This window comes from Bos grunniens, chromosome 16 (genome assembly GCF_055505025.1).
Source record: "Bos grunniens cultivar Pamir isolate PY7600 chromosome 16, Bosgru_T2T1.0, whole genome shotgun sequence".
NCBI classification, from domain to species: domain Eukaryota; kingdom Metazoa; phylum Chordata; class Mammalia; order Artiodactyla; family Bovidae; genus Bos; species Bos grunniens.
In genome coordinates, this window is record NC_141180.1 from 14,083,048 (window position 1) to 14,110,336 (window position 27,289).

General features: G+C 38.3%; 1 protein-coding gene across 7 annotated transcripts in view; it reads right to left on the bottom strand.

The window, feature by feature from the left end:
• HMCN1 (hemicentin 1) overlaps positions 1–27,289 on the bottom strand; it is a 537,476-nt gene that overhangs the window by 287,686 nt on the left and 222,501 nt on the right. For all 7 annotated transcript variants that reach the window (XR_015143096.1, XR_015143097.1, XR_015143098.1 and 4 more), the window contains one exon: positions 25,363–25,638. Coding sequence is in view for 3 of the 7 variants with exons in the window: in XM_086343341.1 (XP_086199467.1) it covers positions 25,363–25,638 (276 nt within the window). In the remaining 4 variants the exon portion in view is untranslated. The remainder of the gene's footprint in view (positions 1–25,362; positions 25,639–27,289) is intronic.

The window sequence follows — 27,289 nt, forward strand, 5'->3', positions numbered from 1 at the left end:
TTGAGGGCACATCAGGAGTCTGGGTCTGAGGTCAATGACAGGAAGAGGCCTCCACTTTCCTGCTCCCTGAATGCAAGGAGGAGAGCAGCAGGATTAGGACAATGATATGAGGTCCTGGGGCGGGGATTCCTCCGTCCATTCTCTAGCCAGGTGGTCCTCATGGCCTGGTGGCAGGTGTCCATGACCTTGGCGACATCAGCCACAGGGAGGCTGCTGGGTAGGGGTGGTGTTCAGCACCTCCACCTTAATAGTTCCGAGGCCAAGAGTTTCCTCTTGCGGTTGTAGGAGAAGGTGGAGTCCAACACAGAGGGAAGGGGCAAATGGACTTGGATCACCAGGTAGAAGTCTCCTTTTGAAAGGCAGCAGGTCCCTATTGTCATTCTGAGTGCACGTGGAGCAGCACCACACTTCGAGGTTCTCCCTAACCACGCGCTAGACCACGTGGGCCATCAGGTTCTGGAGCACTGCCGGACGATGATGAAAGAAATGTTCACATACTGAGGGATGGCAAAGTCATTCTGGCTTATACATGATCTGGCTTGAACTTTATGCTAGTCAGAGCAGCCTGTTGATGGATTATCAAATGTGCATTGTACACCTGCTTTAACCATTAAAGAATGGATTTAAAAAATCAAAATGGAGTAACCGGTTCAAGCATTCAAAATGGAGACAGGTGGCCGCTGTGGATGTGGTTTCAGACAAGCTCCTGCATCACCAAGAACCTGAATCTTCTGAGCTGCATCAGACTCAAGGACACCAACAGCTGTTCTCAAAACATCTACTAGCAGTTGCCAGCTGCAACCTTATGGTCTCAAGGTCTCCCCTTGTAACTATGCAACCATCTCGCTCCCCAAACAATCCTTGCTTAATAAGCATCCCTACTCCTTGCCAGTTTCAATCCTAATCTTGACAAACAACTTATGCAACACTACGGTTTTTGCCTATATAAGCCTCTCTCATTTTGTACAATGATGATAATATTCTTGAATCTGTGTCTCCAAGGCCACTGTCCTCAGTTTGACTTGAATAAAACTCTCTTCTTTTCCTATTATAGACTGTTTACTGATTATCTGCATCAGCCATGAAGATGCACCAAGGTACACGGTCAGGCCCATGTGCCCTGTGAAGAGCAGCTCCTGCTTGGCAACCCTTGGGAAGGTCCTTCTTGAGACCCACTGTGCCCAGGATGCTCTAGTGGTTAGAAACAATGACACAGAAGTGGTCCACCTCCAGCTTCTGGTGGCCCTTTATCTCAAAGTGAATGGGAATATATACTTGAATATATATACCTGAAGGACTGGATGAACCACCTGACGATACTCACATTCTCTACTACCTGACCATGTTGACCTAGCAGGCAGGTAGGTGACCATGGCCACAGTGATGACCATGAAGCAGAGCAGGCAGTATAAAGGTGATCCTGGCTTAGAACTTGGCCCATGCAGCTCAGCTGCACAAGCAGCAACAGCAGTAGCAGCGTGCAGTCAGCCACAGCAAGAGCTCCATGGCCAAGCCAGAACTGGGACCACACATGTACGATGGTGCCCTTGAAGCCTCGATGACACTGGCCTTAGGCTTCCCACCCCCAACCCGGGCTCTGGCTGGGAAGGAGCTCTTAGGGTACTCTCCATCAGGGATCTGGCCCCATCAGTGCAGGAGAGATACCAAAAGCAACGAAAGCATGACAGGTAAATTGCTTTTGAGAGTAAAATGAATCTGATCCAAATGTTTCAGAGTCTCCACTGGTTACCATGGGGACCCTTGCTACTCTGCTCCAACTAGCTGACCACTGGCTTCTACCTGTTTGTCTGGAACTTCAATATAAACCTGTTTTCAGGTAAGGTCTCCAGACAGAGCCTTTTGCCTCTTTCTATATAGTGAACACAGGTTGAGAACCAAACTTGTCCTGACAGCAGCCTGCTTTGTTTGAATTGTTCTTTCCCTTTTTAATAAATTTTTTATAAATTTTGCTGAGGTTGAGGCCATGTCTTTAATATTATTCCATATTCCAGTATACTCCACAATATTTAACATCCCTTTGACATTGTCCAGTGACTTGTAAATAACAGAGACTTAAAACCATTGAGGGAACAGGTCATTCCTAAACTCTAACTTGGTTCTGAGAATTGTTATGCCTGCCAACCTCTCAAGATCCAGCTATATTGATCATCTGCCTCATGCCCATGGATTCACAACAGCTCAACTTAACAGAAAATATCCATTATTCAAAGTGCATATTATATTTTACTTCTGTGGCAGAAAAAAAAAACCTTCAAAAATGAAACATTAAATCAGAAATTTATTATCTAAAAGAATACAAGAATTCTCTGGGGTAACTGGGATGCTGATAAGGCTGGTCTAATCAATTACATGTTTTACATCTATACTACTTCAGAGTAAGAATTAATCATCAACAAAGGTATCATCAAAGAAATATTTAATGATTGCCTTTCTCTTTAAAGCCCGCTTATTTTTTTTACATTTTATTGAAGTATAATTGACTTAAATATTATATTAATTTCAGGTGTATAGCATGATTATTTTTATAGTTAAGCACCACACAAAATTGTTATATTACTAAATTCCCTTTGCTGTACATTATATCCCTGTGACTTATTTGTTTTATAAATGGTAGTTTAAATAATTTACTTTGTGTAAATATGCCCCACTCAATAAGATAAAAATAAATTCATTTGCACGATGTCTGAAATAGATGTCATGAGTATTAACAAAAATAAATTAATTCAATAATATGCTTTTTGCACAATTATTATGTTCCAAGCTCTGTGCTAACTTACAGGGATATACTGATGAGCCAAACAGACAGGGTGTGAGTTTTTCACTTAACCAGGTTTTTACTACAAATGAATTTGAGAGTTCAGTTCATCAGTTAGATCTGGATATATTTGTGGTGTATCTTCATAATAAGTTGGTCTGCAAATTGTGGTTTGGCTTCACCAAGGAACGCTAGCCTGAGGAATCCCTATACATTTGAAAGAGATACAAATGGTGCCACTGGGCAGCTATACCATGGAACAAACCTAATTAGTGCCTAATTGCTAGCAGCTTCTAATCACTCACTCCCCTTTTTTTTTCCTGTTTATATTGGGTTTTTCAAATAATTTTGTCTTTGAAGTTAATGCTTAAGGGTTTTTCCGGCCAGCAGACTTGGTTGCTAGCTAATACTATTCTATGGTTTCCTCTTAGTCAACAGGGGGCTGGAGAAATGTGTGAGGTCAAGGGCAGACTAGCCATAGCCAGTAAGTCCAAACTGTGATTCCATCTGGAGTCCATCAACTCTGAAATGCTGGACTACCACACATGTTGTGGGAGAGCTGCAGACAATCTTCAGGGGAAGAAGTGGAAAAAAACGAACACTTGTTTCTCTGTGGAATTTTTTGAATACCCACATTTACTCCCACCTTCCCCAAATAAAAGGTTTCTCATATCTACCTCATTTTGACATAGGATTGCTGCAAAGATTCAGCAGCTCCTGGGATTTTTGGCTAAACACGATGCCTTCCAGTGGCCTCTGCCAGAACTGGCTTGGCGTCTGTCCCAGCAAGAATCCCACTGGTAGGCTCTGTAGTTCAGATATCAAAGTGAAAATAAATGTCAGTTACCCAAACCAGGATGTAGTGAGCTAAGAGGTCATATCTCCAATAAAGCCTGGATATAGGGTGCTGTTCAGGGTCATGAAGTAAGTCTGTGTGCAACATACAGATGGGATGACATCATCCCACAGAAGGTGAGAAATTTACCACTGCCCTGGAAAGAATATTTCTGCTGACAATAAGAAAATCAGAAAGAATATGAACAACCACAGGCAAGCATAACTGCATTTTGACCAAATAACTGTTGAATAAAAATGATCAGAATGATTCAGCTTTTACTTAATCAGGTTAAATAAGGATGTACTCTATATCCAGGTTTTATTGGAGAAATGACCTCTTAGCTCTCTACATCTTGCTTTGGGTAACTGACATTTATTTTCACTTTGATATACAAACTACAGAGCCCATCAGTGGGATTCTTGCTAGGAGAGATCAGCATCTCTCAACATAATCATTTCAACTGTTAGATTTTTTTTTTTAATTCCTAGGGGAAAAAAGCTCATCTTGTTTTAATAAGATAGTTCTCATGAAGTAAGAAGAAGTTAAATTCCATCAAAATCCAGAGTCCACTTTTAGGCTTTGAGGAGAAGTAATCCATTCTTAGTTGGTTTTCAACCTCATTTCAATACCACAGTCATTGCCATTATCATCACCACCACTACGACCAGCCATCAGCACCATCATCCTAAATAACAACTTACTGCTCATTAGCCAAAGTGATGGAATGTGGCACCCTGTTAGGTAACTAGGCATTAATTCATTCTTTATATTTTAACCACAACAAAAGAGAAATATGAAAGTTTTCATAAGTCCCCACCAATGATTTTAAAATGTTAAACATAGATTAGGATACTAAGAATGAAAAATACTACTCTAAGACTTAGGCAAAATGCATCTTATATAAGAAGAGCATGAAAACAGCCATGGCTCCAACTGCAAAGACCAAGGAAGATAAAATCTCAACAAAGTCTTAAAAATCTCCAGCATCATCTTCATACACAGGAGGCAAATTTCCTGTTACTGGTAATTGGGTCTGATTTGTTGATGTTATGCCTCCGGTAGGAATTATCAAAGACAACACTTAAGGCCTTTCTCTTCAAGGTGGTTTAATCAGGCATTGGTAATGATTTGAATTACTGAAACAATAATTTAACATATTTTCCACCACTGGTATATTTAGAGTCCTTTCACAAAACAAACATTTACTGAGTACCTACTATGTTTCTGACACTCGGTGACCTCAAAGATCTCACAGAATATTGTACACGAAAGTGTATTGTATACAATTAGGGACTCAGTCTCTTTCTAGTAGTCAGTTCACCGAAACAGGAAGGAGGGCAGAAGTTACTGAGCGCCTATGTGCCAAGTATCTAACTCCAGACCAGCATTTGTTTTCCTCAGTAACCCTGTGAAGCACTACTGTCAGTTCACAGGTAAAAAAAAATAACTAAGACTCAAAATGGTTAAATAGTCCATGGTTTCACAGTCAAACATGGTGTCTAGTCAAAGCTATGGTCTTTCCAGTAGTCATGATGTATGGATGTGAGAGTTGGACTATAAAGAAAAGCTGAGCACTGAAGAATTGATGCTTTTGAACTGCAGTGTTGGAGAAGACTCTTGAAAGTCCCTTGGAGTGCAAGGAGATCCAACCAGTCCATCCTAAAGGAGATCAGTCCTGAATGTTCATTGGGAAGGACTGATCCTGAAGCTGAAACTCCAATCCTTAGGCCACCTGATGCAAAGAACTGACTCACTGGAAGAGACCCTGATGCTGGGAACAATTGAAGGCAGGAGGAAAAGGGGACGACAGAGGATGAGATGGTTGGATGGCATCACCAACTCGATGGACTTGAGTTTGAGCAAGCTCTGGTAGTTGGTGATGGACAGGGAAGCAGTTCATGGGGTCTCAAAGAGTCAGACACAACTGAGTGAATGAAATGAACTGAACTGAATCCACGGCATCTGACGTATACTTTAATGGAGATAATAAAGGTATCTTAACTCATAGGGTTATTGTGGAATTAATATATTGAATACATGAAAAGTGAAAGTGTTAGTGTCTCAGTCATGTCCAACTCTTTGCAACCCCATGGACTGAAGCCCGCCAGACTCCTCTGTCCATGGAATTCTTCAGGCAAGAATACTGATGTGGGGAGCCATTCTCTTCTCCAGGGGATCTTCCAAACCTAGGAATCGAACCCAGGTCTCCTGCATTTTAGGCAGATTCTTTACAATCTGAGCCACAGGGGAAGTCCATTGAATACATAAAACACTTTAAAAATTCCTGACAAATAATAGGCTCTCTGTAATTTTTGCTATTATTTATATTCCATTATATGGCAAAGTATGACAAAGAATGATAGAATAAGTACCACAGTATTTAAAATATGTATGTACAAATGTATTATCCAGACATTTACACATGAAACTTGATCAGAAATCTTTGGTTTACATATAGTATTCCAGTAATAGATAATACTTTTCATATGTTACTTGATTCCTCTGAAATTTGAGATGCTTCCATATATTCAAAATATATTAGAAATTTAAATAAAAATAGACAAATTTAGTTTTACTGATGAAAAAAGACTAATACCTATGCCACCTGGCACATGCTAAAAAAGAGTTATGATGATGTAATGAGCATATGGTTCTGATAATATCAATTTCAATCTTAGTGAAGTAATTCTGGTCATTAGGGACTTACTTCATCAATCAGCTTGAGAAATATTTCCTTTTTTATTGCAAAATTCTCTCCAGTGACATGGTCTAATTAGTGACAGATATCTGCCCTTTCTTGACACCACAGAAGACGAATACTCCTCGTGTTCATACAGACACAGGAGGAGGAAAGAAGGCTTTTCTGGCCCTTTGAGTTCCATGCGGCAGCACACGATTGTGGAGGAAACGTCAGCTCTGCAGTGACTATGCTCAAATTTCACCAGGATGCCTATGTTGAGCTTCAAAAATCTTCCTCATAAAGGAGCAGTCAGTGGAGTCAACAGAAGATTTTTTTCTCTTCCCAGATAAAAAGGAAGAGAGTCTGTTTTTGTTTTTGTTTGTTTTGTTTTACTTAATCTTTAAGCCACTCGGTGCAGCATGTGGGATCTTATTTTCCCAACAGGGATCGAACCCACACCTCTTGCACTGGAAGTGTGGAGTCTTAACCACTGGACCACCAGGGATGTCCCTACTCTGTTTTAAACAAAATTTAAAACCCATGACATATAAATAAATACCACTCCACTTTTTCTAATTTTTATTCCTAACCCTGACAAGTAAAAAGCATTTGGAAATATAGTGGCCACTGTGACACCTTAGAAGTGATCAATTGTTTTAGCCTATCATAAAATTTTGCAAAACTCACATGATAGAATTCTTAAGTTAGGGTGACCTAGAGTAAACAATACCTTAATGATAACATCTCTATAAATTTTTTCACCAGATAATTATCAGATTTTGGTTTTGTAAGCAATCGTATGCTGGCATGTACTGTAACAGGAAAAGAAAGTACCTATATAATGAAGTCTAAAATTGTTGATGTGATTCAAATAATCCATTGAAGTTAATATGGAAACATCAAAGATAAGGTTGGTGACCCCAATGGAGTCTATTATTGTTATTCTGAAGTCCATTCAGCAATTGAGGAGTATACATCTATTGGGTACAATTGTGTTTTTCTCTCTGTACAAAGCATTATGATTAAAAAAAAAAAGGCAGTAAGTATTTCATAGTGCATATAATATGGTCAGGGGAAAACAAAATTTCACGATACATGAAATTTACCATGACTTTAAGTGCAGAATTGCGTAGCAAAAAAATAAAAGTTCTACAGAATACCTGTTAAAAAGAGATTAACAACATTCAGAAAGGAGGGCTTAGCATTTCATCATAGGTAGGATGTGCGTGGACTCCAGGAGATGGTAAGGGACAGGGAAGCCTGGCATGCTGCAGAGCATGGGGTCACAGAGAGTCAGACACGACTTGGCGACTGAACAACCACAGGATACAGGTAGGGAGTGTGAAAGTCAAAGCGCTCTGTGAGCTAAGCCATGGAGCTAGAATGAGAACGAGGTAACCTGGAGGCAGTCAGGACATGCCTGTGACTCGAGTATGAGAAGTGGAATTGAGGGAAATCACATAGTGGTGGAAAGTGAGAGGGCGGGGGCTGGAGTTGAAATGTGTATGTGTGTGTCTGTGTGCACTCAGCCGTGTGCGTGTCTGCATGTGCATGTGTGCTCAGCTATGTCCAATTCTCTGTGACACCCCCATGGACTGTAGCCCACCAGATGCACTAGGACACAGGGACTCACTGAAGGTACAACAAACATGGAGCGTGACAGAAAACATTCAGTGACCAGAAAAACGCAGTTCTAGGGCCTTCCCTGGTGGTTCAGTGGCTAAGACTTCACTTCCCGATGCAGGGGGTGAGGGTTCGATCCCTGGTCAGAGAGCTAAGATCCCATGTCTTGCGGCCAAAATCCCAGAACATAAAAACTACAGAAGCCAATATTGTAACAAATTCAACAGACTTAAAAAATTGAAAAAAATAAAACCTCAGTTCTGGAAACTTGAAGACAGGATAAGAGTAGTACCTATCTATCTTTTTGAGAAATTCTATACAACGAAAAATTCGAATCTCATATATAACCACCAAAAATTATCTGCCTGATACTAATCTGACATGAAATATAGCAGCATCAGTAATATTCTATGGGTAAAAGCTAATAGATTATCTACTTGTCATCAATAATTAGAAGTGAACCCTCAAAAAGCAAGTTCAAGTATTCAGCTACCCAGATTAAGGAAATGTGAATAAAAGAAAAGGCATATGAATATCTAATTCTTTTAGGGTAAACAGTTTTCATATATTGAAAGGAAACATTTTTATTTTTTTCTTCGCCATACATGGTTTTATGTGAATAAAGGGTGAAGATAAAATACTGAAAGTATTATTAAAAGAAAGTTAGCTTGTGGAAGACTCCAGAGTGTAAATTTTATTCCAAGGTAATTAGGAAACCACAAAAAGGGTTTGAATAAGATGGACATTTAAATTAATATTTAGGGGAAACACACCTGATGGTACTATGGAGTAGAGTGGGGCAACAAAATCAGAAGAAAGGAAGTCCATAAAAAGAGAATTTTTATGGATTTAGTTTAGGCATGTGCATCACAAGTAGGATAAGGATAACGCCAGTGGAGATAACAAAAAAGGTAGTGATATGAGGGGCAGTGAAGAACTGAACTAACCATGCATAGGGTAAGTGAGAGGCACCTTGGCAGAAAAGCATCATTACATCTGGGATAATTCCATTTGAACTTGAAATTTCCCATTAGATCATTCACACAGATCCCTATTAGCATTGCCAATCACCCACTGATTCCATCATCAGGCTGTAGAAAATATGTCCTAAATAGATGTCCATAAATTAAAAAGGCATGGGAAATTCAATGTTAAAAACTGATGCATTGTGTTTGTGTGGCCTGGGCAAAAGGAGGGTGAGGGGGGTGGAGAGAGAGAGAAGGAGAGAGAGAGGCATGATTCCTGAAAATAGATCTCAAGCACCCTACTTCTGGTCTAAAGCTTTCCTTACCCCCAGAGCAAATCAGATTAACAGAATCAACCATGAATAGATTTTTACCTCAATAATTTTTCATGTTCAAAAGAAACAGGATTGTAAAGTTTTAGAAGCTTTTATTTCCCTCCTCCAAAAGGATTTACGCCCCAAATGAACCTAACAGAACAACAGATTATCAATTGTTTACATAGGCATAAAAATTTCATTCTTAAAAAAAAAAAAGTATTTCAAGGCTATAAATTGATCTCTGGGATGTAAGATTACCAAACTTCTAAATGTTCCTAACGATAACTTTACATCATGAGGAATTAAGACTCTGATGAGAAGAAATACACTCCATTAACTACTTTTTGGTATCGTTTCTTTTCTTACTTGAGGTCTCACAAGAAAAGCTAAGTAAAGATCCTCATTTTAGAGATAATTAAAACCTACATTTAGTCCAACCACTTAATTGTCTTGCATTTCTGAACACATAATAAAACTGTTTTACAACTATTCCCCAGTTTATTTTTCTTTGTGAATAATATATTCCCTTAAAATACTGGCATGACTTAACATCAAGCCATGCTACATGAGAAGTTGGAAGGTAATTAGTATTTAATTACTGAACTCCATTTCCATGGAGTTCTACAGCCTGAAATGTATTTTACAGAATCTATGACCCTTCTAAAAATCGGTATTTACTACAGAAAAAACTAGCTTCAAAAGGTTACATAATGACTCTCACTGAGAGTGCTGAGAACTGTAGTTAGCAGCTGTGTCCTATTCTAAAAGATGCATACCTACCTATACAGCTCATTTATTTAAAACATATTGATATTGTTTGAAAATGTATTATTATTTCAGTTTCTGAGTAGGAAGATAACTCTAGCTAGTTTTAGTGGTAACTAATTTTAAAATGTGAAGTTTTCATAATGAAACTAACACAATGTCTCTAAGAATGATTTAAAGTAGATAGATATGCATGTTCACTCAACTTTTCCTCAATCTTCAATGAGGAGAAATGGCAATGGAATATATATTAAGATTTTTAAGTTTTTTCAGGACTATTAGTCAGCTTGCATAAGTGGCCAGGGATTCTTTTCAAAAAGCAAAGGATGAAAATTTAAAACTAAGAAGTCAGCCAAACAAACAAAACAGACCTGTAGGCAATGAGTCAAGAGTACTGAAATTCCAAAGATATGGAGTCAAATGCAACAGTTTCAAATGAAATCTCATCAATGGAAATATGAAGGCCTGGCTACAACTTTTCCAAAATGGTAGAATTATTGCTGAATGGCAGTAACTCAAACGAATTATGATACTGGTTATTCTACATGGCAGTAGCAACAGGTTTCCTAAATTTCTGCTCTTCCTCTATCTGCCTTTTTTCCTCCAGAAAAACTAGAGTTGTATCCACTATCTACATGCCTATTTAAATTCAAATTTAAAAATTCTAAAGCTCAATCAAATTTCACAAACAGGCTCCTTAGGTGCGCTAGCCATAGTTCAAGTACTCTACTACCACATACAGCTGGTAGCTATTATGTGGGCCAGCACAGATACACAACATTTCCATCATTATAAAAAGTTTTTGTGGACAGTGTTGGACTAGAGAAAAAATATTAAATCTCAAGAGAAGGTCACTAACTCAATGACTTATCAGTAGGTGGGTACAACAGCAGTAAAACACACTGATTTAGCTTAATTCAGTTCAAACAGGTGAAGACTAAATATTGGCAGCTATATGCTAGATTTGTGAAATATTCCGCACCCATATCCCAGTGTGGTTATGAAATTCAGGGAATAAGACAAAGGCAGGGTCTTCCCTGGTGGTCCAGTAACCACTGAGCCAGGTTTGATTCCAGGTCTGTGAAGATCCTACCTGCCATGGAGCAACTAAGCCCACGCGCCACAACTGCTGAAATCCTTGAGCCGAAACGAGAAGCTACCACAACGAGAAGCCCACACAACCACAAGAGGAGCAGCCACCACTCGCCACGACTAGAGAAAGCCTGCACACAGCAACAAAGACTCAGCACAGCCAAAAGTAAAAAAATAAAATAAAAATAAAAATTTGTAAATAGGCCATAATTTCAGAGATAAGCAATGATAAATTTAAGTCACATTCTCTTTTAATGACAAAAATCTTCATGGCATATACATGCATCAAGACTTCTTTAAAATTTACAACTTTTATTTTTCCAATATAAAATACAGGAATATGTAAATGTACCAAATGTTTGCTGACTTGATACCCATTTTAGATGATTCCTAATGTAAAATTATTACACATTATCCTTAATTCCATTTAATACTATATTTTTTCTTTCCTTAACAACAACCACAAGAAATCATGAATTCGGGAGCTTCTTCAGATGATTAGCCAAAACAGATTAAGATAATAAATATGATTCATAAGAAAGAAAGAATTTTTAGTTTTTTCTTAGAAAATCTTCAACTAAATGATAATTAGCACTGCCTGTGGCATTGCCTTTTCTTTAGTGGGTCTTTATAACAATTTCCCCCAATCACAAAATTTCCAAAGTAAAGAGGAAGGCCAAATTTAGACATATCAATATAGTCTCATTTAACTTGTGTGGGGGGGAGAGGCAAATCAGAATTACCATTATTACTTTTTAGAATCTAGAAGGATACTATTAAAGCTTTATATATACTCATTGTACTTAGAACTCCTAATTCAGAATAAAGTATGGCAAGAATACCTTTTGACTATCAAAAGTTTATTCAGACAATAGAATATTCTTCAGTGTTAAAAAGAAATGAGCAATCAAGCTATGAAAAGACATGCAGGAATTTTAGTGAAAGGAGCCAGTCACTAATGGCTACCTACTGAATGATTCCAAATATACGACATTTTGAAAAGGCAAAAGTATAGAGATCGTAAAAAGCCAAGTAGTTTCAAGGGGTTGAGGAGGTGGGAGAAACAGATGAACAGGCAGAGCAGAGAGGATATTTAAGGCAGTTAAAATACTCTGCATGGCTACTGTAATGATGAATACATATTACTAAACATTTGCCAAACCCACAGAGTGTACAACACCAGAAGTGAACACTAACATAAATTATGGACTCTGGATGACTATGGTGTGTTAACCCAGGTTCATCACTTGTTAAAATGTTCCTTCTACTCTGGTGGGGGATGTTCATAATGGGGGAGGTCATGCATGTGTGGGGGCATGGAGCATCTGGGAAATTTCTGTACCTTCCTTCTAATTTTGCTGTGAAGCTAAAATTGCTCTGAAAAAAAAAAAAAAAAAGGCTTTTAAAAAATGTGGTTACCCATTTTACAAAAAAGGGATTATTTTACAAATTATCACGCAACAGTCAGAATCAAAAGCATATGAAAGTGGAGCTACATAGCATTTTTCTTGAAGGGAAAAAATTTAAAATCTGGCAATTCATTTATTTTGCTAGACAAATGCATTTGCTACCTTACTTATCTTATCAGGAAAGCAACTCACAATGGGATTGGAAGAACATTTGGTCTCCAGAGTCCAATTTGAGTCACAACCTCCCATCCTTCCAGCTGTCACTTCCTGACTCCCACATTTCCCTTCACCAAGTTCATCATGGCCTCAACTCCTTTGAACCTTCTTTTTTTATTTCAATCTATCAGACCATGCCTTTAACCCTCTCTTCTTTCTTGATCTGGTCTAAACTCCACAGAGCATCACTACACACTACAAACACTTTTCTCAATTACTTTGTCTTTTGCTGAACCAAATCACAAAACCCCAAAACCTAAATAATTCTTCTATGTGTATACTGAAAAGATGATTGAAGATGACAGGAAAAAGAAAAATCGCACCATCATGGGAAAACAACTACCTATTCAGCCTTGCCTTTACTCTCAGCAAGCCCATATTTCTGTGTCCTCATTCTTCCATGGAATTGTGCATGTAGTGTTCATCTAGAAAGGCTTTCATGACTTCTACCTAACAAATACTGACTCATATCCCAGTAGATACTTCAGACACCATCTCCTGAATGAAACCTTTCTCAAACTCCACTCATTACTGAGACAGTATGCAAGGATCCAGTATGCAAGTATGCAGTTCCTATCCACATGGGTAATAAATATTTTTGAAATTTACTTATAACCTTTCTTCTACTTTGAACTTACTAAAGGGAAGGATGTCATTTTCTTTTCATTTATATTCTTGGCAGGGAGCGGAAAGACTAGCACAAATTTTCAGTGAATACAAGAATGAATGAATGGACAAAAGAGATACTTTTTAGTATTTTTAGTCAAGGCACTTTGTATGTTTCAGTATTGATTTCATCATTTGGGAAAAAATATACCTAACACAAGAGAAGACTCTACACATGGAAATCACCAGATGGTCAACACCGAAATCAGACCGATTATATTCTTTGCAGCCAAAGATGGAGAAGCTCTATACAGTCAGCAAAAACACGACTGGGAGCTGACTGTGGCTCAGATCATGAACTCCTTATAGCCAAATTCAACTTTAAATTGAAGAAAGTAGGGAATACCACTAGTCCATTCAGGTATCAGATCAGATCAGTCACTTAGTCGTGTCTGACTATTTGCGACCCCATGAATCGCAGCACGCCAGGCCTCCCTGTCCATCACCAACTCCCGGAGTTCACTCAGACTCATGTCCATCGAGTCAGTGATGCCATCCAGCCATCTCATCCTCTGTCGTCCCCTTCTCCTCCTGCCCCCAATCCCTCCCAGCATCAGAGTCTTTTCCAATGAGTCAACTCTTCACATGAGGTGGCCAAAGTACTGGAGTTTCAGCTTTAGCATCATTCCTTCCAAAGAAATCCCAGGGCTGATCTCCTTCAGAATGGACTGGTTGGATCTCCTTGCAGTCCAAGGGACTCTCAAGAGTCTTCTCCAACACCACACCTCAAAAGCATCAATTCTTCGGCGCTCAGCCTTCTTCACAGTCCAACTCTCACATCCATACATGACCACAGGAAAAACCATAGCCTTGACTAGACAAACCTTTGTTGGCAAAGTAATGTCTCTGCTTTTGAATATGCTATCTAGGTTGGTCACAACTTTCCTCCCAAGGAGTAAGCGTTTTTTAATTTCATGGCTGCAATCACCATCTGCAGTGATTTTAGAGCCCAGAAAAATAAAGTCTGACACTGTTTCCACTGTTTCCCTATCTATTTCCCATGAAGTGATGGGATCGGATGCCATGATCTTCGTTTTCTGAATGTTGAGCTTTAAGCCAACTTTTTCCTCTCCTCTTTCACTTTCATCAAGAGGCTTTTGAGTTCCTCTTCACTTTCTGCCATAAGGGTGGTGTCATCTGCATATCTGAGGTTATTGATATTTCTCCCGGCAATCTTGATTCCAGCTTGTGCTTCTTCCAGTCCAGGGTTTCTCATGATGTATTCTGCATATAAGTTAAATAAGCAGGGTGACAATATACAGCCTTGACGTACTCCTTTTCCTATTTGGAACCAGTCTGTTGTTCCATGTCCAGTTCTAACTGTTGCTTCCTGACCTGCATACAAATTTCGCAAGAGGCAGATCAGGTGGTCTGGTATTCCCATCTGTTTCAGAATTTTCCCCAGTTTATTGTGATCCACACAGTCAAAGTCTTTGGCATAGTCAATAAAATTCCTTATGATTATACAGGGGAAGTGAGAAATAGATTTAAGGGACTAGATCTGATAGAGTGCCTGATGAACTATGGACAGAGGTTCGTAACATTGTAGAGGAGAAAGGAATCAAGACCATTCCCATGGAAAAGAAATGCAAAAAAGCAAAATGGCTGTCTGAGGAGGCCTTACAAATAGCTGTGAAAAGAAGAGAAGCGAAAAGCAAAGGAGAAAAGGAAAGATATAAGCATCTGAATGCAGAGTTCCAAAGAATAGCAAGGAGAGATAAGAAAGTCTTCCTCAGCAATCAACGCAAAGAAATAGAGGAAAACAACAGAATGGGAAAGACTAGAGATGTCTTCAAGAAAATTAGAGATACCAAGGGAACATTTCACACAAAGATGGGCTGGATAAAGGACAGAAAGGGTATGGACCTTACAGAAGCAGAAGATATTAAGAAGAGGTGGCAAGAATACACAGAAGAACTGTACAAAAAAGATCTTCACGACCCAGATAATCACAATGGTGTGATTACTCACCTAGAGCCAGACATCCTGGAATGTGAAGTCAAGTGGGCCTTAGAAAGCATCACTACGAACAAAGCTAGTGGAGGTGATAGAATTCCAGTTGAGCTGTTTCAAATCCTGGAAGATGATGCTGTGAAAGTGCTGCAATCAATATGCCAGCAAATTTGGAAAACTCAGCAGTGGCCACAGGACTGGAAAAGGTCAGCTTTAATTCCAATCCCAAAGAAAGGCAATGCCAAAGAATGCTCAAACGACCACACAATTGCACTCATCTCACACGCTAGTAAAATAATGCTCAAAATTCTCCAAGCCAGGCTTCAGCAATACGTGAAGTGTGGACTTGCAGATGTTCAAGCTGGTTTTAGAAAAGACAGAGAAACCAGAGATCAAATTGCCAACATCCGCTGGATCATGGAAAAAGGAACAGAGTTCCAGAAAAACATCTATTTCTGCTTTATTGACTATGCCAAAGCCTTTGACTGTGTGGATCACAATCAACTGTGGAAAATTCTTCAACAGATGGGAATACCAGACCACCTTACCTGCTTCATGAGAAACCTATATGCAGGTCAGGAAGCAACAGTTAGAACTGGACATGGAACAACAGACTCGTTCCAAATAGGAAAAGGAGTTCATCAAGGCTGTATATTGTCACCCTGCTTATTTAACTTCTATGCAGAGTACATCATGAGAAACGCTGGGCTGGAAGAAGCACAAGCTGGAATCAAGATTGCCGGGAGAAATATCAATAACCTCAGATATGCAGATGACACCACCCTTATGGCAGAAAGTGAAGAGGAACTCAGAAGCCTCTTGATGAAAGTGAAAGAGGAGAGGAAAAAGTGGGCTTAAAGCTCAACATTCAGAAAACAAAGATCATGGCATCTGGTCCCATCACTTCATGGGAAGTAGATGGGGAAACAGTGGAAACAGTGTCAGACTTTTTTTTTTTTTGAGCTCCAAAATCACTGCAGGTGGTGACTGCAGCCATGAAATTAAAAGATGCTTACTCCTTGGAAGGAAAGTTATGACCAACCTAGATAGCATACTCAAAAGCAGAGACATTACTTTGCCAACAAAGGTTCGTCTAGTCAAGGCTATGGTTTTTCCAGTGGTCATGTATGCATGTGACATTTGGAGTGTGAAGAAAGCTGAGCGCCAAAGAATTGATGCTTCTGAGGTGTGGTGTTGGAGAAGACTCTTGAGAGTCCCTTGGACTGCAAGGAGATCCAACCAGTCCATCCTAAAGGAGATCAGTCCTGGGTGTTCTTTGGAAGGACTGATGCTAAAGCTGAAACTCCAATACTTTGGTCACCTCATGTGAAGAGTTGACTCATTGGAAAAGGCTCTGATGCTGGGATGGATTGGGGGCAGGAGGAGAAGGGGACGACAGAGGATGAGATGGCTGGATGGCATCACTGACTCAATGGACGTGAGTCTGAGTGAACTCCGGGAGTTGGTGATGGACAGGGAGGCCTGGCGTGCTGCAATTCATGGGGTCGCAAAGAGTCGGACATGACTGAGCAACTGATGGGAAAATTAATAGCATACATGAGGATCCCATCAATATAACAGTGATCAGCTTTGTAGTCACAGTAACCAAACGCCCCTAACATATCACACCCTTCTACAGATATGCCTGCAAGTGCTCCCACTTCGTGCATTAGTTCTAATTCCATCTTTATTTACCAAAGCTCCTTCCTCATGTATAAAAATAGCAAGTCATTATGTTTCTCCTGTATTATAAATATCTAAACTTTAGAAACAGAATTTTCCTAGTTTAATTCTTAATTTAGAAAATAACTCAAACATTAATCAATGTTTCAAGGGAATTAGAAACAGAATTTTCTCTTTAGTTGAATTCTTAATGTATAAAATAATTCAAAGAAACATTAATCAATGTTTCAAGGGAATCAGAATCAAATAAAATGTTAGTACATGTTCTGACAAAAGGATTTTTCAGACTTGGCAATAGTTTCTTCACCTAACTAAGCACGCTGCTTCTCGTTCAGTCTTCTCACAGACGTGTGCAATACTACGTGCTCTAGATAACTAATGAGAACAGACTGCGGGGCAAGTCCACCGAACGCTCTGCGATGACCTAAATGTGAAGGAAATCCAAGGAAGAGGAGGTACATGCATACGTGTGGATGACTCATTTTGCTGGACAGCAGAAACAAGCACTGTGAAGCAGCTATACGTCAATAAAAAAATTAACATTATGTCAGGCACCAAAGACACAAAACTGAAGAAAACTGGGCCGTGCCCTAATGTAGCTTACAGCCTAGTCATCTTACAGGTTCTCTGCGTGCATACTCACAGTTCTCTCTCCGCTAGGCTGTTCCTTACCAGCCACTCTACCAGAACTTAAGTCAAAAGGGTCACTAAACTGTTTCATTTTTTTAGTTAGATTTAGATTTCCAGCTATTTGTGACTCATGTGCCAACAATTTATAGACACTTTGTATCTTTTCTATTTAAAAAGTTTTACTTCAGTACTCAATTTCCTACAGATACTGAAGAATCCTTTCTCTATTTTTAAACTTTCTTCTACCCTCCTGTGCCTTAGGCCTGTTAACTGCACGCACAGGCATTTCTATATATTATGCAGAACAATGGAAAGACCCAGTTCAGATCTAGGCTCTGCCACGTGCTGGCTTTATAACCTAGGGCAAGCCACTAACTCCGCAGAGGCTCTTCATCTTTATGGGTAAAATACAGATATCAATACAAATACACACAACATGTGAGAGTTAGATGATATAATGTATGTCACAAATTCTCAAACATTTTAAAATGTCTGTAGTTTCATCTGGATAATTTAGTGGATTGAAGTGCTTGCTGATTCATCTGTCCTCTCATCCAACAGTCCCTGCACTGTAAAAGATATTAGCTTCCATCATTTAACCTCCCTGACATCTGGACATCTTTCTAGCTCACTTAAATCCATCAGGTCTGGCTTAATATACATTTTTTTCCCATGGTCTAGTTTTGCTCAAAATTATAATGTCCTTGGTGTAAAACTTCTTTATAATAATTTCTCATATACTTGAAGTATTTGTTAGGTCATCACATCTCTTTTTCTTTTATAATGCAAATAACTAATTCTTTAAACTTCCTTATAACTTCCACTTAAAAACATTTCAGTAAAGTTTCTGTCTTCTAAGTTTTAGAGAAATAGGGTTCTTTCTATCTGCAATTAAAGTGATCTGAGATCCAGAGAAGGAGAAATATCAAATGACATCCCCTATATGTGGACTATAAAAACAAATGATAAAAAGGAACGTACTTTAAAAACAGTCATAGAGTTAGAGAACGAACTTACAGTTGCCAGCAGGTAAGGATGGGGAAAGGGATATTTAGGGAATTGGGGATGGACGTGTACACACTGCTATAATAAAATGGATAACCAACAAGGACCATATATAGCACGTGGAACTCTGTTCCCTGTTACATGGCAGCCTGGAAGGGATGGGAGTTTGGGGAAGAATGGATACATGTATCTGTATGGTTGAGTCCCTTTGCTGTTCACCGGAAACTATGACAACATTGTTAATAATTGGCCAAACCTCAGTACAAATTAAAAAGTTTAAAAAATAACAAATTTTAAAAAGTGGTATAAGATCTATGCAAGATATAGATACCTTGCATGAAAGACAAAAACAATGAAATGCGCAATATTGATTTTTTTTTTACATTTTAACTGTATGGAATTGAATCATATTATAACAGAAGTTTGCCCCTAACCATGGAGTCAGTAGAATACATTCATCAGATGAAGTTAATATTAAACTTTTCTCTTCATAAAGTTTACAGTCAGCATAGAAAGAATTAGGAAAGCACATATTTCTATAGGAAAACTACATATTCCTTGGATTTCACTGCAGGAAATACATGATGTAAAATACGCCTAGAATATTTTCCTTCAAATCTTAAAACCTGAAACATCCTCTTTATAAGATCCCTAGTACAGAAATCACCAAAACCTAGTATTTTAAGACAGCATCTTACTCATGTGTGTTGATTCACACTGAGACATCAAAGAACGAAGGAACTGAATAAACTTAACTTTTGACAACCAGTAATGATTTGGAAGTTTTAAGAGAACAATTTATGGCACTAGTATTTAAAGCAGACATATATGTGTCTCGGGTCAACCTCCAAAAATAAAAGCTTAACTAGGAAGACTTCAATGTATTGAAATGTCTAGGAAAACAGATGAACTAATTAAATTCAATTCTTATTATTCAAACATGGATTCAGACTTCTAAAAATCAAAATGTACTCCTGTGAAAATAATGCAAAGGGGAAATATAAGGGGATTTTCAAGACTCCCTTACTGGGCTATTCATTATAAGAAAACCTAATTTAATTATCAATTGATACTCTTCATTTCTCCTTTTGCTTTTCCTCATTTTGGTTCAGAAATTATTTAAAATAGATGACTCTGTGATATAATCCTATAAAATTCCACACCCATAAGCTTTTAAATATGATTTTTTATATTGTCAAAACTTCTAATGACACTTTTTTGAGAAATTATTTCCTAATTTCTCAACTATTCCCTATTTTTACATTATCTCCTATTGACTTTCTAAATTTTATCTTAATTATTTTAAATATAAAAGTTATAAAGCAAAGTCATAGAATATTTAGCAAAGAAACAAAGAAAATATATTATTCACATATAATTTGATCTCCCTAATACAATTAACACCAGAATTTTCAAAACTTTCAAAATCCTGTTTATACAAAGTTTTAAGAAAATTCATCTCCATTACTTTTTTTTCAAGTACAGAACAGCAAAGTTAAAAAGTTGCTTATAGTTCCATTGACACCAACAATCACATTTATGTATGTATCAATCCAGATTCTTGTCCTCCTAGCATAATTATGAATGTCTTCTCTTTGTTTGTTATTTTGCTTGCACAGCTGTACTTCTGAATCTTGTGATAAACCCTGCTTGAGGTAAACAGAGTTTTGGGGAAAATCTCCTGTGTCTAGTTACATTATTACCTCCAGAGCGAGGAATTTGCACAATGAAATAAGCATATCAACCCATTCACATTCTCTCATGCTCATTAGTGGAACTGATTGACAGCCAGGTTCTGAGATCAGCATTTCCTTTCAAGGCTCTTTTGATAAATTGATAATGAACCTAACAGTCAGTGAGGGAAATTAAAGTGATGGAAAAAGGCCACTGGATCATTTACTTCTGCTGCTGTTGGACTCAAAATCCTATGATGCTGCCAAAACTGAAGCCTTATAAATGTCCATGGTCTCAGTAAAAATTAAAATTCCCACAGGGAGCATCTGAGTGGCTGACTCTAGGTAATGTGACCTGCAAGGGTTTAGGGAAAGGTAATTATCTGATCTCTTTTGTTTTCCACTTTCTTTTTTTAAAAAAAATTTTATGGGGATATAGTTGCTTTACAATGTTGTATTAGTTTCAGGTGTACAGCAAAGTGAATCAGTTATACATATATATATATTTATATTTATCTTTTTTAGATTTTTAGATAATTTCTCATGTAGGTTATTACAGAGTATTGAATAAAATTCCCTATCATATACAGTAGGTCTTTACAAGTCATCTATTTTACGTATAGTAGCATGTATATGTCAATTCCAATCTTCCAATTTCTCTCTCCCTTTCCCTTATTCCCTGATAACCATAAATTTGTTTTCCAGCAATTCCACTACTGGATATATACCCTGAGAAAACCATAATTGAAACCAATACATATACCACAATATTCATTGCTGCACTATTTACAGTAGCCAGGACATGGAAACAAACTGCTGCTGTTGCTGCTGCTAAGTCTCTTTAGTCGTGTCCGACTCTGTGCGACCCCAGAGACGGCAGCCCACCAGGCTCCCCCGTCCCTGGGATTCTCCAGGCAAGAACACTGGAGTGGGTTGCCATTTCCTTCTCCAATGCATGAAAGGGAAAAGTGAAAGTGAAGTCGCTCAGTCATGTCCGACTCTTAGCGACCCATGGACTGCAGCCCACCAGGTTCCTCCGTCCATGGGATTTTCCAGGCAAGAGTACTGGAGTAGGGTGCCATCACCTTCTCCGATGGAAACAAACTAAGTGTCCGTCAATAGATGAATGGATAAAGAAGATGTGGTACATATATACAATGGAATATTACTGAGCCATAAAAAAGAATGAAACTGGGTCATTTGTTGAGACATGGATGAACCTAGCGTCTGTCACACAGAGTGAAGTCAGTCAGAAAGAGAAAAACAAATGTTATAAATTAACACATGAATGAGGAATCTAGAAAATGTACAGATGGACCTAGTTTCAGGGCAGGAATAGAGACACAGATGTAGAGAATGAACTGTAGACCTGGGGGGAAGGGAAGGGTTAGATGAATTGGAGGACTAGGTTTTACACATCCACAGTACTATGTGCAAAATAGACAGCTAGTGGGAACCCGCAGTACAGCGCAGGGAACCCGCAGTACAGCAGGGGGCAGAGTTCAGAGCTCTGCGATGAGTCTGGGGTCGCACAGAGGCGGACACAACTGAAGCGACACAGCAGCAGCAGCCAGGCTTCCTGCCCACTTTTCGTCCTACTGTTTTCTTAACTAGCTGGTTATCGCTATTGATAGGTTTAAGTGCTGGCTTCCTCAAGGGTAACATTTTGTTTTTGAAGCAAACTAAGAAATGAAGAAACAAAGATACATCCTCTCTGCTTTCATGTGGACATAAAAAAGATGGACCGCCAATTGAAATTTTCATTCCACTGAATTCATTTATACAAACACCAATCTTGATATGTAATATATAAAATCCCTCCCCCAATTTTTGCCACTGTAGATTGAAACTGGTTTTTGGTATTCTTCAGTTTTGTCTTTTTTGGGTCTTTATATTTTATTGTTAATGAGAAAAGGCTGCAGTAGCTAGACATATGCTATTTTTAACCAGAAAATTCTTGCTAATTACATTTCATAAAACTACTACCAAAACTTTAAAGTCTGGATGTTTAACTTTTAAAAGTATTACAGATAAAAGTTTCCAAACAGATCTGTGGAGGCAGAGCAAGATAAATGAGGTTATAAATTGAGCTATTGATTCTTCTGTAAGCAAGAAAAATATTCCTAGTGTGTATTCAATCCAAGTAGCTATTATATCTTTTAAGCTTTCTTGAACTATTTTTGATTTATTCTTTTTAAAACATGTAACTGCATAAAAGTGAAATTAATTTACAATTTATGTTTCAGTGTCAATGGTTGGCAAGCATCTTATATTCTCATGAATTATAATCCTAGGTACAGCACTTTATTTCATCAACCATCCACTGCTTTTCAATAATGTATTCAAGCAGAAAATAATCAGGGGGCATAATAAAGCTAGAGTCTTATTTTTAATAGACAGTGCTATCAAATTCTAGAATATAGTTTTGTTAGATTTTTAAAACCTAATTTTTCATCAAAATTGTTCACTCAAACTCAAGATCAACTAGACAGGCCAAAAAAATAATGCCTTTAAACAGATTTACACCACTAGAGATTATACATAGGGGCTTTCCTGGTAGTTCAGACAGTAAAGAATCTGCCTGCAATGTGGAAGACCCAGGTTCGATCCATGGGACAGGAAGATCTCCTGGAGAAGGGCCTGGCAATCCATTCCAGTATTCTTGCCTAGAGAATCCCACGGACACAGCAGCCTTGTGGGCCACAATCCATGGCATCACAAAGAGTCGGACATGACCGAAGCGACTTAGCATGCATGCAGGCAGAGATTATACAAGCTAACCAGTAATCATATAATGACATATGTTTTTTGTATTTATATTTTGTATATTTTATGACATCTAACCTCAGAACTTAAATTGTTAGGTTACAATAAGTCTATTTACCAGAAAGAAGATAAAAGTTTTAGGGTTTCCTTTAAAAATATGCATTTCTATGTCATAGGTTCATACTTTAGAATAGATTCAAATATTGTTTTGGAAAATGTTGTCCATGAAACCACCTGAGAGGTCAGTTATAAATGCAGATCTCCAGGCCCTAACCCAGGCCTGTGAAATCAGAATCTCTGGGCATGAAGTAAGAAATCTGCTTTTTAAAAAGTTCCTTGGAAAAGTCTTCATCCATAAATGTTTGAGAACATCCATAAATGTTCAAATTGACTGAGCAATACTAAAGGACTAAACAGTTGACCTGGAGAAACAAGGACGGCTCTGATTCTTTTAAAATCCCATTGTAACAGAACATCAGGGAAAGAACCAAGGTCATATTTCAGAAGTCCATTACCATGTATCCTATCTGAAATAATCAGTTTGGTAAAAAAAAATAGTTCCAAAACTCTAGTAACTAAAGTTACTACTTGGATTGACTCAAATATTTAGGCCGTTTACCACCTGGAAATGCAGTGAACCATTTACAAAAGCAACATTCCCCCAGAGGTTTCAGCAGATCGACTAACTAATGAAAGACGCACAGTCATATAGTCGGATTGCAGTGTATATCTCAAATACCAGTGAGAAAACCAGAATCAGATGTCAAGCATTTTATTAAGTCTCACGGTAGTTTCACTTTGCTTTTTTGCCATTAATAGCATTCCAAGAAACTCGGTGGTAAGTTTCTTAAACAACAACATTATAACCCAGTGAGGCATGTTATAAAGTTATTTCTAGTGCCATAACCAAGTAGCCAGACCTGATTCTGAGGCAATCAGTCTCCCACATCAAGGATTTGAAATAAAATACTCTCCTAAGGCAGCAACTGAACCTTTCAGCTAAACAGTATAAAACTGCCAACAGTAAGTTGCTCATTACATTAAGACTCTAGAGACATTTAGAAGCCAAATAGGATTCTACTGAAAGAGATACTTGGGAATAGCTTCTGATCTTCATTTGTTAGTCTGGACTAACATACATATTTAGTAGCAATTAGAAGGCAATGGCAACCCACTCTAGTACTCTTGCCTGGAAAATCCCATGGGCAGAGGAGCCTGGTAGGCTGCAGTCCATGGGGTCGCTAAGAGTCGGAAACGACTGAGCGACTTCACTTTCACTTTCCACTTTCATGCACTGGAGAAGGAAATGGCAATCCACTCCAGTGTTCTTGCCTGGAGAATCCCAGGGATGGGGGAGCCTGGTGGGCTGCCGTCTATGGGGTCGCACAGGGTTTGACACAACTGAAGCAACTTAGCAGCAGCAGCAGCAGACCACATTGACGTCCCTGCTGGTCCAGGGGTTAAGACTGCCTTCCATGGCTGGGAGTGTGGGTTCAATCCCCGGTGCTTTGAGCTATTTGAACACCTTAGTCTATACAGACAATTAAGATTGGTTTATCATTAGCTTCTTTGTGTGTGTGTGTCTGCATATGTGTCTAAGATAAATAAGGTAAAAACAGCTCTGTTAAAGTTTCAATAAAATTTCACCTTGATAGGAAACATCTTAAAACTTAATTAAAACCATAAAAGTAAATTAAATATACAAATAATGCACTCAAATTGGGAACTTTGCTTTTTATTTTTTACCAATTAAAAGGTTTTTTTTTTCAAGTTCACAAAATAGATAAGAAATTTTAAACCTATTAAATCATCCAGAGACTATTTCTATTTCTACTCCCTTAAAATAAAGGTCTTCAATTACTAGGATTAACTGTTGATTAAGGTCAACTATTTGCTGCTGCTGCTGCTGCTGCTAAGTTGCTCCAGTCGTGTCCAACTCTGTGTGAACCCACAGATGGCAGCCCACCAGCCTCCCCCGTCCCTCGGGTTCTCCAGGCAAGAACACTGGAGTGGGTTGCCATTTCCTTCTCCAATGCATGAAAGTGAAAAGTCAAAGTGAAGTCGCTCAGTTGTGTCCGACTCTTTGCAACCCCATGGACTGCAGCCTACCAGGCTCCTCTGTCCATGGGATTTTGTTTTAGTTTCCAGCTTAGTCACTTTCATACCCTCAAGGTCCACAAGCATTCTATTCTTCAACACTGTAATTGTTTGGGTAGATACCCTCAGATAGACAATTTAAGGGAATAGAGATCAAAGAAGGAAAACAGAAAGACACCATGACTCAGAAGTCACTGTCAGGACTTACCTTGCACGGTGAGGAAAACAGCCTCAGTCGATGATCCTCCTTCGTTGGAAACAACACAGCGATACTCTCCTGCATCGCTGAATTTCACACTCCTGAGCTCCAGGGAAAGGTTAGCCAAGATCCTCATTCCTGCTGTATCTGTCAGCCTGATATCTCGGTCATTCCTCTGCCAGGTTAGATTGTAACCCACTGCACTGACGACAAGGCATGTCAGAACTGCTGTTTCTCCAGGAGTGACGGTAACATTACTAGGCACTTGGATGACTGGCGGGGGCTCTGTGGGAAATGAGAAGATTCCACTTGAAAGATCCAGAAGTCATTTTACTCACTCATAGAGGTGGCTTAAAATTTTAATGAGAATGTATTGAATATCTGGTAGGAAAGACTGGTAGGAAAGACACAGTACAACAGAACTTATTCATTAATACAAATGGGGTGATCAAGTGATCAAGAGGGCTTCCCTTGTGGCTCAGCTGGTAAAGACTGCCTGCAATGTGGGAGACGTGGATTCAATCCCTGGGTTGGGAAGATTCCCTGGAGAAGGGAAAGGCTACCAACTCCAGTATTCTGGCCTGGAGAATTCCATTATCATCTAGTTGAAAAATGCTTCAAATGCATGTTTACATACCACAGTACACTAAAACTCAAATCTATAAGTTACAGCTGTGAGCATCAAAGAGGCATGGTAAAAAGATATGACTACGCTGATTTAGTATTGCAGAATCTGTCAAATTTTGAAGAAAATAGCCATTTATGGATTTTTAAATTTAAAACCATTTATTTAGTGTTTTAAAGAAAACAGCACATGAAGGATGAGAGATACGGCAAAGATACAATGGCATCACCTTTAAAGAGATTATCACCTCACTAAGACACAGTGCAACAGCAGAGTAAAATGAATATTCCCTCAGAAGCAGCAGAATGTTTAAGAAATTCAAGTTAACAGTAGGGACAGACTTTTAATAAAAGTCTACACACAGGACCAAGCACACAAGAGGCATTGAGTGATGCATGCTCATTTCAGATGTGGTCAAAAGCCATTTACCAATTAAATGTTTAACCAGCATTTCTAGAGAAAATCACATACTGCTCTAGTTAGGTTTGAGGATAAACCTAAATGCCCCTGTAAAGCTCACTCCGCCCAAAAGCTTTAAAATAACCTGCTATACCAAGACATTATTGAGCAATCACAGCAATAAAAAACTAGCTGGAAAGCCATGTGTCTGTTTCAGTTGAAATGTGAAAGAAGATCAGATATTCAAGACCCAACTTTACTCAAAACTGTATATAAGTACAGATGAGTATCTTAAGCCTAAAATCCCAAACCTGGAAATAATATGCCAAAAACAGAGATAACCATAGTGGTTATCTCTGAGAGAAGGAAATATGTATATTTTTTCATATTTCCCTTTATATTTATCTTTGTTTTCCAAACATTTTTGGAGGAATATATGCTATTTTAAATTATTTAAAAAATCTGTAATTTTTACCATTCTGCTATGTTTTTAAAACCTCTTATGAAAAGTTAATGAATCAGTTACAAAGAGTATATGAGAAACTGAGAAAGGTCTGACTGAATTCTAGTTAGATTTGACAAATAAAATGCAGGATGCTTTGCTAAATTTGAATTTTAGATTAACAATGAATATTATTTTATAATATATAAGATATTTTATATATTATTATATAATAATATATAATATTTTTGTAACTCATGAAATATTTTGAGACATATTTATATGAAAGTCACATGTAAGTGGGCATCCTTATTTTTACCTGCTGAATCTGGTAAACATAGGCTGCCTAATTTTATCCCAATTTACCTGGATGACCCTAGAAAAGGCAATATATTCACAATGTTTCCCTACCTGAAAAATGAGATGATTAAATTGGGTAATCCAGAAGACCCTTCTAGCGCCAAGGCTCT